At 37.5% G+C, this 16,218-nt stretch overlaps 1 protein-coding gene across 1 annotated transcript in view; it reads left to right on the top strand.

Annotated features, from left to right (window-relative positions):
* The first annotated feature begins 1,231 nt into the window (after positions 1-1,231).
* Positions 1,232-16,218, top strand: part of LOC129730682 (uncharacterized) — an 87,898-nt gene continuing 72,911 nt past the window's right edge. The window contains exons 1-2 of the mRNA XM_055690214.1: positions 1,232-1,312; positions 1,771-1,995. Coding sequence (XP_055546189.1) covers positions 1,960-1,995 — 36 coding nt within the window. The 5' untranslated portion in view covers positions 1,232-1,312; positions 1,771-1,959. The remainder of the gene's footprint in view (positions 1,313-1,770; positions 1,996-16,218) is intronic.

Raw genomic sequence — 16,218 nt, 5'->3', positions numbered from 1 at the left:
GAAGCAGGCCCTTTTGCTCGCCTTTATCGCACTTTTAAGCGCCGATCTTGCAGATCCGAATACTACACGGCGCTCTACCCTCTGTGCATCGGTACGTGCACGTTGCAACATCCGTCTTGCACGGAGGCACGCGCTACGGAGGTCCGCTATCGCGTCGGTCCACCAGTATACCGGTGACTTACCATTCCTAGGTTGGCGGGTCCTAGGCATGGTGGCGTCGCACGCCCGCGATAATGTGGCAACTAATTGGTCAGCACTCGGGCGGAGCCAACTGCCCCCCTCGCGCTCTCTTCTCATTGCTTCTGCAAATACCTCGGCATCGAAATGCGATGTCTTCCACCCGCGGACGGTCGGAGTATTGGCTCTACCCGTCGCCTGCCGCCTCACGTTCTGGATATATATATATACATATATATATATATATATATATATATATATATATATATATATATATATATATATATATATATATATATATATATATATATATATATATGTTTTAATCAACAAAAATTCGTATAAATTTGATCAAGCTGTTGTTTAACAAGGAAGAAAACGCTTACAACGAGTTAGAGTAAAATTCACAATGCGTTTTTCAAGTTTTTGGTGTATATGAATTTCTCAGATTTACTTAAAATATTAGATGTTATGTCAAATTCAAATATCAACAATTTTAATCTATAATAACTACTATCAGCTCTCTTCATAGTTGTAAAGTAAATTAGGAAACTAGCAGATAGGTTAATTGTATGTCTTCCTTCGTTTTTTCTGACGGGCTGGTTAAAATCTTTGCGAAAAATGAGCCTTAATTGCAGAACCATTTATGCTTGACCATATGAAATAATTGACTTGAATTGAGTTCCAAACAGTACCCCCTTTTGTTATGAAAAACATTGTTTTTAAATTGAATTGTTTTTGATGGTTGTACTGAGCAAAATAAACATCGACATGATCGCCGAATCTAGGAATTATATAGAATTGGCTCATAAAAAGAATATTTTTTGACATTTTATTCTGTTCCGTCAGGATTCGGCACAAAAGACTAAAAATATGCCTTTGTTTAAATTACACAACAAAATATACTTATTCATATGCGTGTTTGTCTATAAAAATAAACGTTTGTGTTATGGTTTCATTATGGTTCATGAAATGTATAATGCCGCTTGTTGAAATACTCCGAGTCATTGCGCATGATTACAGAAACAAGGATCTCCCATGCAATATGGAATAGAGAAGAGACAGGTCCCAAGGATGCGAAATTATTTGAATTTTTCCCCAGTCTGAGATGAGCGCTACAGGTATACGGTCAAAAGTAATCTTATATTGCATTTCATTGTGTAGATTATTTTACTAAAATGTAAACTATTTAAAAAAAGTGCAATAAACATTCTTAAGCTGTGGCTTTACCACAGCTAGTGAAAAATATATTAAATAATCATATGAAAACACATTAAACGACGCTCAAAAAGTGAATTTTTATCTTTTAGAGCATTTCTGAAAAGTGCATAAAAACTTTTGATACTTTGGTTGCAGTGGCAATACTGTTTCAATCACAATTAGCTCTGGATGGTAACGACGAAGGTGTAAAAAATGAGCTATGATACAAATAAACAGCATCAGTTGTGACGCTTTTGTATTAAAAACACTCAAATAAGGCTTTGTGGATCTTGTTTTGTAGTTAAATTTCTATTACATATTATATTTAAAAAAAAAAAACATTGCTGTAACAATTACGTAAATTTTCATAATCGATAATTTTCATTTTATCAGGATACTGAATACGATATAAAAAGTGAGTAGTGAGATAAATTGTCCTGAGAGCGAATTTAGAGCATGGTGTTTTTTCTGTATTGTTTAATGAAGTAGTGAATACACATCGAATCAGTGAAAAATTATTGCGTACATGCCATTTTTCGATATTTGTTCAATGATATAATTGCACATAAATAATCATCGATCATGTTGCCAACAAACGTTATGTCGTTTATGAAAAAGGTAAGCAAAAGTACGATTCATCTCATGTCAATATATTCAATGACACGAAATCTTGTTTCTCAGGAAATAGGTTCGTCGTATTGATCCCTACAGCTGCGACGGGATCCGTGCGACAACCGATCAAAGTGTTTTACTTTCCATATGAACCGTTTAACACTCCCACTCACTGCACTAAAGTGCTTTAATTAACAAAGCTTTGAATAGAAATATGGAAGATAATTGTTTTTTCTAAATCCTCAAGTTCAACTGAATCTATTTTCATTTGTTTTTACTGCGTTGAAAATATAATCAAAGGTTTGTAAAACAGTGTTTAGGGGTGGTTCTAGTTAAAATACTTATAACATAATTTTATTATTTTTTTAAATAATTTTAAATACACCATGATGATTTCTGCTAGATTTATTATTTATTTTAAACAACAAATTTTTGGTAGCCAACAGCACAACTATACCTAACGTTTAAAATATAACATTCACACACATATGAACATACATTAACACATATACATACATGCAAATAACATTAATTTTTTTCAAATATATGATGCGATTTTGTTTTTGATCGTGGTATAATCGATTTGTACTCATATACTGTGTTATAATATTTAGATTGTTCATGTCAACTTTAGTCAGTAGATTTCAAATAATGTATAATTAAATGTTGTATTATACATTAATTTGAATGATATTATCGATCTCGATCGGGAATCGAACCCGATATCACAACCGGGTGGGTAGAGCTAGCCGACCGACATCGCTAACCACAGAACTACGGAGACCATGAATCGCCAAATACCATTAAAACCTGGATTATACCCAGTGGCCAGAATCCGACCTCAAACCCCATTTTTAATCCAGATGACCACTTCTGGTTGCCTGATAATCATAAAATCCATCATAAAATTGCCGAACTGTAAAATCTGGGTATTTCGATGACGAAGATGGCGACAGTTTCCGATCAACAGCCTAATGTGACAAATACCATCCAATACGATTTGGGGACGCGGTATGATTTTAAATTTCTAGACAGTAGCTTCCGGTTTCTGGAAACCAGTCTAAAAGGGAAAAACTTCACCCAATGTGAGTTTTTCAGTACCCAGGATGATGCTCAGAGGTCAGGAATCAACTCCATACTACATTTTGAAATCCGAATTTGTGACTTTCTGGCAAACATCCTTCAATTGCCAAATACAATCCAATAAAGGTATATCAACTCTTTGGATTTAAGAATATTGATGTTGTATTTGAAGGAATAATTAAAGCATAAAATTTTGAAATTTGACGTAATATTTGTACTAAATAAATAGTCTTTCTATCGTAATGACTCTTAATTTCGAACTTTGATCAAAGCCGCTTGTTTCAAACAGCCTTTGGGTTTTGTTTTTTTGTATGTTTGAGGCACAACCTGCTCGTTTGACACTTGTTTTCTTTAAATAAGTCGTGTAATCGTGAGAGAATAGTCTTTCAATATTTTTTACAATTTGACACAATTTAATGGTTAAAATAAAAATCCGACTACACTGGTCAACACAAGTGTGGCCCCGAAGTTCAACTTGAAGAAAATTAAGAATTAGGGCTTTTGAACCATTCCTGTGAATTTTTTTCTTTCTAGGGCAACTAATGTGATCTTTAGAGCAGCAGTTTTTTTCGATTTTGTCAACCAGTGTTATAATCAAACGAAATGGGTACGAATAAAGCAACTAAACTTTTAATTTGAAACTAAGTTTGTGGAAATCAGTCCAGCCTCCTTTGGCAAAACGAGTGAATTTAAAAAGTTTTCTGAACACGTTTCTTTTCATAACCTTTTAACTACATGTTCAATCATGATAAAACTCGTTAGTTATGGGTTTTGAAGATTTTTTTTTCACACAACATTTATTTGACATGGCACGATACATGGGGTTTTGAAGATAGTACGTTCATTTGATAGCTATTTTGTTCAAATCGGTTGTGTAGTTTCTGAGATAATGGAGTTTTATAACTTTTACATTTTGATACATGATAGACAAAGTTACAGTCCGATGATAATAAAATTCAATAGGGTTTCATCAAGCAACTAGACCTTTCTATTGCAACTTATTTAGTGAAAATCGGTCCATCCATTTCTGAGAAATGTGAGTGAGTTCAAGCAGTCTTAGAAACATGTTTCTTTTCACAGCCTGATTTCACATTATTATACATAACGGACAAAGTTAAAGTCCAATAACAATAAAATTTAATAGGGTCTTATGGGGCAAGACCTTCCATTTTACACTAATTTTGTGTAAATCGATCCAGCCATCTCTGAGAAAAGTGAGTGAGTTTAAACAGTTGCATAACAGTTTGCATAACTTTTGAACTACATGTCCAATCATTATGAAATTGTTTTACAAATGGTTAAAAAAACAAGCCCTTTCTCTTGATACAAATTTTGTTCAAATCTGTTGTCTATTTTCTGAGATCATAAAGTTGTGTGATTTTCACATTTTGATACATAACCTCGAAACTAAAAATCCGATTACAATAATTCAATAGGGTCTTATGTGGCAACTAGAACTTTCATTTGCAATGAACTCCATGGAAATCGGTCCAGCCATCGCTGAGAAAATCGAGTGAGAATGGGAGAGTGTTACATACACACACACCCACACACACACACTCACACACACCCACCCACCCACACACACACACACACACACACATACACACACACACACACACACACACACACACACACACACAAACACACACACACACACAAACACCCACACACGCACACACACACGCACATACACACACACGCACACACACACAGCACGCATACAGAATTGCATTTCAAGAAACCGTGCAAAATAAGGCGCGTAAAAAAATTTCGTGACCGTGCAAAAAGAGAATCGGATGCAGTTTTTTCATACACAAGGAATGCATCCCGTGAAAAAACAAGCGTGTTTAGAAAAACCGTGTTATTTCGAGAAACCGTGCAAAAAAAACGTTTAAAAACAATTCGTGTGAAAAAAAGATCGTGCAAAAAGAGAATCCGGTGTATAGTCTCCGAATTTTTTTTCCACTATAGATCATCGCACGGTGATGTCACGCACCTGAGTTGGACAGCTACTAGTTTGGTTCTCAATTATATCAGATCATTTCAATTGTGATCAGAATGCCCTTTAAATGTTGTGCGGGAGGTGACAGTTCACTAAGAACAACTATAAATTGAGCAACATTTCCACAACGCACACGATTTCTCCATCAGAAAAAAGCGCAAAGTCAAAAATGTAAACAAAGTTACCACTAACTGTCAAAAAAGTGAGGTTAAGAAGATTTGGTGAGATAGTCCATAGAGCAGTTGTACAAAAAATGTCCCCGTTTAATTTTTATTTAAATTGTCATTTCTAAACTTTGCATAGACGTTTCTATAAGCAAAAGATGCCATTTTGTGCAATTGGTTTAATTTTTTGGAACCTGACTCTTTTTTGCAGAGCTATTCAAAAATGCTTTTTTGGGAGGGTATTGATGATCACAAATTTTTTTTAAGGCTAAAACGATTTGTTTGATCGATATGACGTCTTAGGCAAAGTAGTAGATAACAATTTTGTCTTTCCAAAAAACGTATACTCTGAAAAACCTTTTTTTTGGAAAAAAATATTTTCTTTAGTGTAGTTTTATTTATTGTTACATCGATTAATTCACAATATTTGTTATAACATAACATCATTCTGTTGAGAGGTTCATTTTGGCCATGATTTGTTCTTTGATTAGGTACTGATATAAAACAAATTCCTATTCCTTAGAGAACGAGTGGGAGCATAATAGTTCAAATTCGTTAGAATTTATGTGCTGTTTACTCGTTGTGCAATTATATGGTTTATAGAAGCTACCATTGCGAATTCGCGTCGCTTTTTTAAGTCCATCTAGATTCATTAACATGCAACGTGCCTCATAGGAAGGTAAAGGTAGAATGGTCCAACCTAGCTTTCCCAAAGCATACATAAAAAATTGCTTTTGTGACCAAACTACCATATGCTACAATATTCAAGCAGGGGCTTAACGTGAGCAATGTACAATGTTTTGATTGTGTATGGATCTTTGAAGTGCAAACTAAATTTTTTTATAAATCCGAGCATATTACTTGCCTTATATATAATGTTATTATAATGATCAGCAAAGGTTAATTTGGAGTCGAGTGTAACTCCTCGATCTCTAACTTGACTGCTCCTTTTAACTGTTTACATATCTATAGTTATTGCTCTGTGTGTTATTCTATGTTCCCTGGTAAAAGAAATGGAATACTTTTTTTCACATTGAGTTCCAACAATCTTTTTACGCACCATGTGTGAAAATTATCAACTTCACGTTGAAATACCTCAAGGTCTGAATCTTTACGTATTTCAAGAAAAAATTTCACGTCGTCTGCGTATATTAAAACATTCAATTTGCTCAAAATATCTTCTACATCGTTTACAAATAAGATAAATAGCAGTGGACCTAGATAAGAGCATTGTGGCACTACTACTGATGATTAGCTACGTTTGAATCTTACTTTTTGTGTTCTTTCAAGTATGACTGAATCCTTTTCAAAAGACTCGGGTTAAATCCTATCTTAGATAATTTGAAGAGCAGGAGACGGATGTCAACTCTATCGAATGCCTTACTAGAATCAGTATACAATGCATCAACTTGGTTACCTTTATCAATTGCGAGAATTTAACAAATTTGTGGCCGTTGGCCGACCTTTAATAAAACTGTCTTGTTTGCAGGAAATCAAATTGTTTGCTTGTGAAAAGATACGTTGATTGATTATAGCCTTAAATAATTTAGGAATGCACGAAATTATTGCAACTCCGCGATAGTTTTTAACGTCTGATTTTTACCACTTTTAAAAATGGAGATCAAAAATGACTTATATTGCACATTTATCCCAGTTGGGCAAAGCACTTCGTATGAAGTTTATTACCGTCCGCCATGGCGAATGTTCCGGTTAACTGCCGGAAGGCCGCACGCAAGATCGTAGATTTTTTTTGCAAGTAAGCTAACATAATTACCTTCCATAGGAAATTTATGAAACTCAATTATCTGTCTTAGTTATTTTTTTACCACCATCCGAAAAAAGTCCATTTTTTAACGCATACGTTAACACAAAACGACATTTTTAGCCCATTGAAACATCTGTGTAAAGTATCAGCCGGACAAAAAAAAAGGATTAAAATGCTTGGCCTATGCTGCGTGGAATTGCACAGGTTTTTCAGGTGATCCACTAAGGACATTCCAGCGGCAAAAGTACCGGGTAAATCCGTGTAGATTCCGAACTACTAGTATTTATTTCTATACTTCAAAATACCATTTTTTTACTTCCAAAATTTTGAAGAACTCCCCCCCCCCCCTAATCGAAATTCTGGCTACACCCATGACACTAGAGTCCCAACTTGTTTCTGTGTCTAATATAATAGAATAGTCACAAGAAGTTACTTGCTTGTGAATTTCATAAATTTTGATTGAACTTTTCATTCTGTTGAAGTTTTGGCTGTTTCTTGAGAACCATTCGCCCAATCCACAGTGTTTTATTTTACCGATTTTGTGCTCTATAATAATAGCGTTCTCAGATTTGATTTCAGTGATATACTTTATTTGGAATAGTTTCTATGTATTTTATTGCACTTCTTTTAGAATGGTCGATTTAGTGATTAATTCACCTAGAAGTGATATGTAAAATTTATTTTTTGAGAACACTGAGATAGACAGCCAGTGTTTTCGAGAAAGTTGTGGTAAATGTTTCTGCGTGCAACTTTGTCGAAGGTTTCGAATTTCTATCCTTCATTTTAAAAACCTAAATTAATCCACCTAGCGGTAAGACCCTGCCTTTCTCATTCAAACTTATTATTTGTAAAAATAGATTTACATGAACGCTTCAATCCAATAAATGTCTATTCATTCTTAAGGTTCTTAAAAATTGATGTTGTAATCTATACATATAAAAATGCAGTCCGGTCTGTCTGTCTGATCCATATAGGCTCGAAAACTACCGAACCGATCGACGTGAAAATTTGTATGTAGGGGTTTTTGGTGTCGATAAAGGTTCCTATAATTATACGTTTACGTTGATCAGACACCTACCATTCGATTTCTGAGACTTTTTTACTCAAAATAAGATATAATTTGACTACCACTTTAAGATATTAGCGAATTACCAATAATACTCAGAAATAATCGATATTATTTTGCTTTGTGAAATATACTAAAACTATGCCAAAACCGGTTTCTTTGAATCACCGTTTTGAGCTCAGTTTTTGTCCGATTTAAGATCTGTTTTTTTCAAAAGATGGGTTAAAGGATGCTAATATGTGGACAAACTCTTAGAATTTTGATATATGGCTTCAAAACAAAATGGCGTCGAAAAAATCACAAAAATTACCGGTTTCTCAAAAATTCAAAATGGCGCCATTGTTGCCCCTTAAGTTGAAATATGTTCAAACTCAGGGAAATTTATTTTCGTATCAAACTTCATCAAAAAATCATACATAGGAGCCAAGGCAAAAAAATTGTTGCACTGTGTAATAGTTTGAGACCTCTCCCTCTTCTAGAAGGGAAAATGAAACAAAAATTTCTGCACAAGTCAAGAACAAACCAAGCAAATAAAACCGAATTTGGCATGTGGATGTTTTCAGGAGTAACAATTATGGCCATAATATTTGGACGCCCCTCCCTTTTCTGGAAGGAAGGGGTTCCATATAAATGAAACAAAAATTTCTGCACATCTCGAGAACTAATCAACTAAATGGAACCAAATTTGGCAGTTGAATGTTTTTAGAGGTAAAAAATATGTGCATAATGGTTTGACACCCCTCCCTCTTCTATAAGGGAGGGGTCCCATGCAAATGAAACACAAATTTTGCATAGCTAAAGAACCAATAAAGAAAATGCAACCAAATTTGGTATGTAAATCTTTTTAGAGTTAACAAATATGTCCATAATGGTTCGATGCCCCTCCCTTTTCTGATAGCACATGTTTCTGCACAAATTTCTGCACATCTCTCGAACTAATCAACTAAATGGAACCATATTTGGCAGGTGAATGCTTTTAGTGGTAACAAATGTGTTCCATAATCGACCTCAGGCAACATTTCGGGTTGTAAGATGGCAACTTCCGGTTCCTGGACAACAGCCATAATGGCTGATTTTTACCCAGTATAATAATATCCGGATCTAGAATGATACACAGGAGCTAAAATCGACCACACATACCATATTGAATTCTAAGATGGCGACTTCCGGTTTCTGAAAAACAGCTGAAAATGACCAAATACCACCTAATATGAGAGTTTCCCTAACCAGTATGACGTTCAAAATCCAGAAATTGTCTCCAAATGCCATTATGAAATCCAGAATGGCGACTTCCGGTTTCGGAAAAACAGCGGTAAACGACCGAATACCACCCAATATGGGTATTTCCGGAATCGTAATGATGCACTGGAGCCACAAATCGACCTCAGACAACATTTTGAATTGTAAGTTGACAACTTCCGGTTTCTGCAAATAGCCTGAGATGAACGATTCCCATTAAATATGAGTATCTCTGGAACCAAAAAAAAAGTACAGAAGCTAAAAATTGATCACAGACACAAACAGTGTATGGCAAACAGCAGGCAATGACCAAATATCAATTCAATATGAATGATTTCGGAACCAGAAATACGCCCAGATGACAGAAAGTGACCAAATACCACCCGATATGAGTATCTCCAAGGCCAGAATGTTGCAAGAAGCTAAAAATTGACCTCAGACACCATTATGAATTGTAGGATGGCAACTTCTGGTTTTTGGAAAACAGCCAAAAATGGCCAATTTCCGTGTCACATGAGTATCTCCGGATCTAGAACGATACACAGCAGCTGAAATCGACCACAGACCCAATTTTAAATTTTAGGTTGGCGACTTCCGGTTCCTGGGAAACAGCGAAAATGATCGAATAACACCCAATGTGGGTGTTTCTTCAACCATAATGACGCATTTTAAAATCCAAGATGGCGACTTCCGGCTTGTGAAAAACAGCCTAAAATAACCAAATGCAATGCAATGAGCTAACATTTGACCTAAGGAACCATTTTGAATTGCTAAATGGCAACATCTAGGAAACAGTCGAAAATGACCGAATAATACTCAATATGGATATTTCCGTAATCGAGATGATGCATAGAAACCAAACATTGACCCTGGACACCATTTTAAATTTAAAGACGACCACTTTTAGTGTCTGGAAAACAACCAAAATAACTAAATACCTCCCAATATGAGTATTTCCGGTATCAGATTGATGCCAGAAAATCTGCTGAAAATGACCGAATACCACCCAATATGAATATATTCAGAATTAAGGCGATGTACAGAAGTCAAAAGTCGAGGATGTTGTCATTTCGATAAAACTAATCATTTCAAACGATTTGTTATTTGACTTTGATCATATGCTATGGCCGATTCGTCGTGCATTTGCAGACTTTAAACACATCGCAAGGCATCAATGAATTTGGAACGTTCAAATAGTACGGTACTACATTTGAATTATGTTGAGACCTCATATATCGATCAAAACAGATATAGTTTTAAATAGTGTTTGAAGTTCTTTTCTTTACGATTACAGTAAAATTCAATTGGGTGTTATGAGGCAGCTAGACCTGTTAGTTGACACTAATTTTGTAGAAATCGGGTCAGCCATCTCTGAGAAAAGTAAGTGAGTTCAAGTAGTCTTCGGAATATGTTCCTTTTCATAACTGGACTTCACATTTTTTAACATAACAGGCAAAGTAATAGTCCGTTTGCAAAAAAGAAAATAGGGTCTTATGGGGCAACACGACCTTCCATTTGACACTAATTTTATGAAAATCGGTCCAGCCATCTCTGAGAAACTCGAGTGAGATTAAACAGTCTTCAAACACGTTTCTTTACATAACTTTTGAACCACAATTTCAATCTTTATAAAATTCAAAACTTAAGGGTATTTCAGGTAGCCCGTTCATTTGAAACCAAGCTTGTTCAAATCGGCTGTGTAGTTTTCGAGATAATGATGTTTCATGACTTTTACATTTTGATCGTTATTTATTTATTTTATTTATTTATTTGTTTATTTACATTAATCGGACATTATTGTCTACATGAACACTTAATTGCTAAGAACGATTAAAAATTATAATTAGTCACACGATTGTAAAATACTCTAATACTAATATTGAAATCAAACAAATGGTAACACAGATTAAACAGTAAACACATACATCTTATCGGTTCATGGTGCGCATAGTCTGTCCGATGGCGTTGAAGCCGGAGGAAGCTTCGTTGTCGTAGTGGTCGTGGGATGATGTTCAAGTCGACCTGAGCGAGAATCCAGGGCGCATTCATGTCCCCTACAACCACCTTAGCCAGAAACACAGTTCTCATGACCTTTCGTCTCTTCTGAAGCGTGTCCATACCCAACAAGCGACATCGGCCCTCGTAGGATGGAAGTTCGTCGGGGTTTTGCCAGGGAAGAAATCTTAAGGCAAACCTTACAAACTTCGCTTGGATTTTTTCTATTCTGTTAACCCAGACGTTGTGAGAGGGACTCCGTACAACGGCTGCTGATTCCAGTATAGACCGCACTAAGCTAAAAAACAGTGAGCGTAGACAATAGGGGTCACGGAATTCACTGTATAGTCGAAACAAAAATCCCAAATTTCTGTTGGCTTTGCTGATGGTATAAGCGAGATGATCGCGAAAATTCAACTCGGAGTCCAACAGGACACCAAGGTCCTTCACAACGCTAATTCTTTCCAGTATCTCCGTTCCAATGTTATAGTTCCAGTGAATCATTGTTTTCCTTCTAGTGAACGAGATAACTATGCACTTATTCACGCTCATGGTCAGCCGGTTCCTCTCACACCAGTTTGCGAAGATGTCGATAGTTTGCTGCAGTATTTTGCAGTCATCCGGTGTCTTCACTAGCCAATACATTTTAAAATCGTCTGCGCACGCTAACCTGCACCCCTCTGGTACAGCGAAGCAAACATCGTTGAAAAATATGGAGAATAATAATGGCCCCAAGTTACTGCCTTGGGGAACACCAGAATAGTTACTGAACGAGTCAGATTCGGTAGTTCCAAGCTTGACGTTTAGTTGTCGGTTGGTCAAACATGACTCCATCCATCGAACCACATTTGCTGCCACACCTAGACGATCCATTTTTGCCAAAAGAATTCGGTGATTCACTATGTCGAATGCTGATTTCAGATCAGTGTAAATTGTGTCGATCTGAGCTCCCTGTTCCATGGATTTGAGACAAAAAGAGGTAAATTGCACCAAGTTCGTTGCTGTTGATCTTCCCGGGAGAAAGCCATGTTGATCTTGCGATATGTACGGTTTTGCTGCGCGAAACAGTTCATTGCTTACTAGGATCTCAAACAGTTTGGATCCTGCACTTAGCGAAGTCACACCGCGATAATTCGATACATTCCGCTTGTCACCCTTCTTAAACGCTGGAAACAAGACAGATTTCTTCCACCTTTTCGGGGATACCACTAACGAAAGCGACTTGTTAAAAATATTTTTTAGCGGACCGCAGATGGCTCTGGCGCATTAAATTAGAACTACTGCAGGAATTCCATACGGCCCTGGTTAAGTGGATAATTTAAGCTTACTGATGCCATTTAGGACATCCTCGTCCGTGAATTCACCGATGTTCATACTCAAAGCTCCTGCTGGTACGTTCTTTATGGCCAAATCGATTTGTTCCTCGCTAATTTCCGTTTCATCAGAAACGCGTGTGCGTGTTCGTTTTAAGAATCGGAGGTAGTTGTTAGACCAAGGCGGTTTTGGCCGAGGGTAGCAAACAGGTACGAACTCGGAAAAAAGCTGCGTGAGAGAGTTAGTGAAACACTGAACTGCTTCATCGATGCTATGCGCATTGTACAGCGGTGCCCAATCGATGGTCAAAAGTGCCTCGTTCAGCTGCGCATAGTCAGCCTTCGAAAAACTCAGCTGTCTGTGATCGGCAACGTCTTTAAAAATTATTCTGGCCTGACATTTCAAAGTAGCGAGAATTGGGTGTGCAATGGATCAATTGGCACTAAAGCATCATTCGTTTCAACGAGAGTACACATCGGTAATAAGTCTTCATTTACAAACAGCAAGTCATGAGTACGGTTTAAGCTGTTCCTCGTTACGTTTGATTGTTTTAGATTAAGCAAGGATATACCATCAATGAATGCAACGCTAGCGGAAGTTGATTCAGAGGGTTCAGGGTAAGCATAGCCTGTACTTGTATTACGCCAACATAGATCGGGCAAGTTGAAATCGCCAAACAAAAGATGGGCACAGCGAGAGTCATTCGACGTTACAACATCAGAGATACAGGTAATAATATTCTCTATGATTGAAATGTTTCTGGATTGGTCCGGAGGTATGTAAATGACACCGAAGCAGATTGATTGACTGTCACATTCAACGCTCACCCAAAGTTGCTCAGAGTCGAAGCCAACCGAATTCGCGCATAGTGAAGAACTGAATGTGTTTTTTAATGCTATGAGTCCTCCTCCCCCTCGGCTTTTTCCCGTAGCGTCCGGGTTTCGATCTTTGCGGTACACAGTGTAATCTTGCCCGAAAAGTTGAACAGAGTTGATAGTGCCGTTTAGCCATGTTTCTGTAAGAATGATCACGTCGTATTCCTGGTCCGATACTGCGACGAAAAAATAATCTATCTTCGTCGATGGGTTGAAAGTCGTCCAAGGAAGGCTGGAATGGTTGAGCTTCACTGAGAACGGGTGCAGTATCTTTTTTTGCTTCGGGTGGACATATACTGGTCAATAATTTACCTGGACCAGCCGGGTCGTCGAGCTTGGTAATAATATCCCTCGTCGAAGATGATCTGAACCTTGCGCTGTCAGTGAGGAACGAGGATGATTGCTAGCTCGAAAAGTCGATCCTTTGTTTCGCTTTGGCCAGGCGTTTCTGGTACATTGGACAGTCGTAGCTCCAAGCAGCATGTGCAACATCTCGCAGTTCATCGGTAATACCGGCACGTTTCTCATTTTCTATTTGGCAGTTGATACACTTTTCGAAGTCAGCATCGCAATCTACTGCCTTGTGATTGCCAGCACATTTCGGATAGCAGACAGGTTTCGTACAAACTTCTGCCTTGTGTCGAAACTCTGAACAGTTGAAGCAACGGAGAGCATCGGTCACATCAAGTATTCTACATCTTTCCCAGCCAAGCGTGTCAACGCTGAAGCTTCATCAGGATATTGAAACCGCGGGCATCTGTCTCGATGACAGCCGACATCTGGTTGAACGTTCGTTTTTCATTTTTTATCCATATTTTCTGAGAAGCCAACAATTTTAATCCTAGGCTTCAGCGGTTTTTGTATTTCTATATTTTTTTGTCAGATAACGCTTTTGGGGCTGTTTTAAAAAAGTTTAGAGCCAGCTCTTTTATCCGCATCTTACCGCAACTTCGCCGAGCTGCCTAATGTCGTTTTCGTTTTCGCGGTGTAGCTACACTCAAACGACACTTTTGACACCGAAAATGTTTCATTTGACTTTTCGGACTACCCTTTTTCTGTCTCTCCCTACACTTTTTCTGTCGCTGACGACACCCGAAAAAAAGCAGAGTGTACTGTAGGAAGTTACCAACACATTCACACGTATGTGTCAAAACCAGGGTTGATATTTGATGACACTCTTGAGTGGATGAGTGGAAGTGAAAAAAAGCATCCATAAACGTTATTTTTTCACAATCCTTTCAGAGTTCTCCCTTCCCGCTTTTTGCATGGAAGTGAACTGTCAAAACACCTCATTATATTTCATGCGATGGAAGTAAGACAATAAAATCAGTTTATCAGTTAACGAAGATTGTCAAGGCATCGGTCAGTGTCAGTGAAAAAGTGTTTCGGTGAGGTTCATTATGGTTGAGTGGACTGTTTGTTTCTCTTTCTCGCTTTGAAGTGAAGATCATTTGGTTATAATTGTCGTCAAATTTTATTCCGTAACCGTGAACGATGCGCGCGATCTATTTCATCTGAGTATAACAGCACGTTACTAGGACGAAAATCTAGTGTATCTGAAAGAGTGCTGCGATCATTGGAAGTGAAAATTGAAAATAATTGGCTGTAATTTTCGAAGAATTTAACTGGGGAAAATGACTTTTATCAGCACTGGTCAAAACTGGTTTGTTTTGGTTTTCGCTCCACGTGGTAAAGTGTCAGGTAAATTTTTTCTCAGCACATTTGCGAGATGGACATATGAAATGGAAACGAGACAAAATGACGAATGCGATAATGACCAAAACAAAACGAATTGATAGCTATCCCATTATTACGCATACCAATGCAATGACACTGAGAATGTTTTATTTGCATTTTATTATGTATAGCACGGAAAAAGTGTGGCTACACCGCGAAAACGAAAACGACATAAGCTGCTCTTCCTTTACCGCAAAAACGATTGGGTCGAACCAAGCGCAAATATCGCTTTTTGTCTTTTCCGATGGTTGATTTGATATTGGCTTAAACAGTACGGTTTGCTCAATATAAGTGATCGTATTAGATTTTTTCAGTTGGCTAACGGGAGTGCTGAATGTTTGCAGGGTCTCAGAAGTTTTAGGTGTAGCAGTGGTTGTACGAGTGTTTGCTAAGCGTCGTTTACCTGAGCGCAACAAACCGCCCGGTTCTGGAGCGGTAACAGTGATAGTGTTTAAGTTATTTACAACCCGTGCACGATCAGTCCCAGTGTCTTTCGCTTTACTTATTGACGAGCTCGCCGAGCTTGCCGAGTTGCGTGCAACATCCGCGTAAGAACAACATTGTGTAACCTCATCATAACAAGCATTGTTTGTTGGGCAGATACTTTTAAACTTACTTTGAATCTCAGATAAAATTTTTGGCAGCAAGGTAGTTTCAATCTTTTTCAAATCAGTAGTGGATAAACCAGCCAGCATCGTTTCATGTTTGTTTACAAGATCGCACAAATTATCAACTTTATTCATCAGCTGAGCGTATTGCTTCTGAATGTCATTCAGAGTAGTTTGTTTCTTCCTGCATCCGAAGCAATTATACTGCAGTGAGGTATTTTCTCGGAGAGCAGTAGCAGCAGCCACAGTCAAATCCGCACATCGGGGATGTAGTATTTGCTCACAACCACCAAAACAATATACTCTATCACTCTCAGTACCGATACTTTTCGTGCACACATTGCAGGCAACAGAGATCATTGTGTTGCTCTTGTTACT

This window comes from Wyeomyia smithii, chromosome 3, assembly GCF_029784165.1.
Source record: "Wyeomyia smithii strain HCP4-BCI-WySm-NY-G18 chromosome 3, ASM2978416v1, whole genome shotgun sequence".
NCBI lineage: Eukaryota > Metazoa > Arthropoda > Insecta > Diptera > Culicidae > Wyeomyia > Wyeomyia smithii.
Note: the sequence above shows the minus strand (reverse complement) of the source record. Positions and strands in the feature narration are given on the sequence as shown.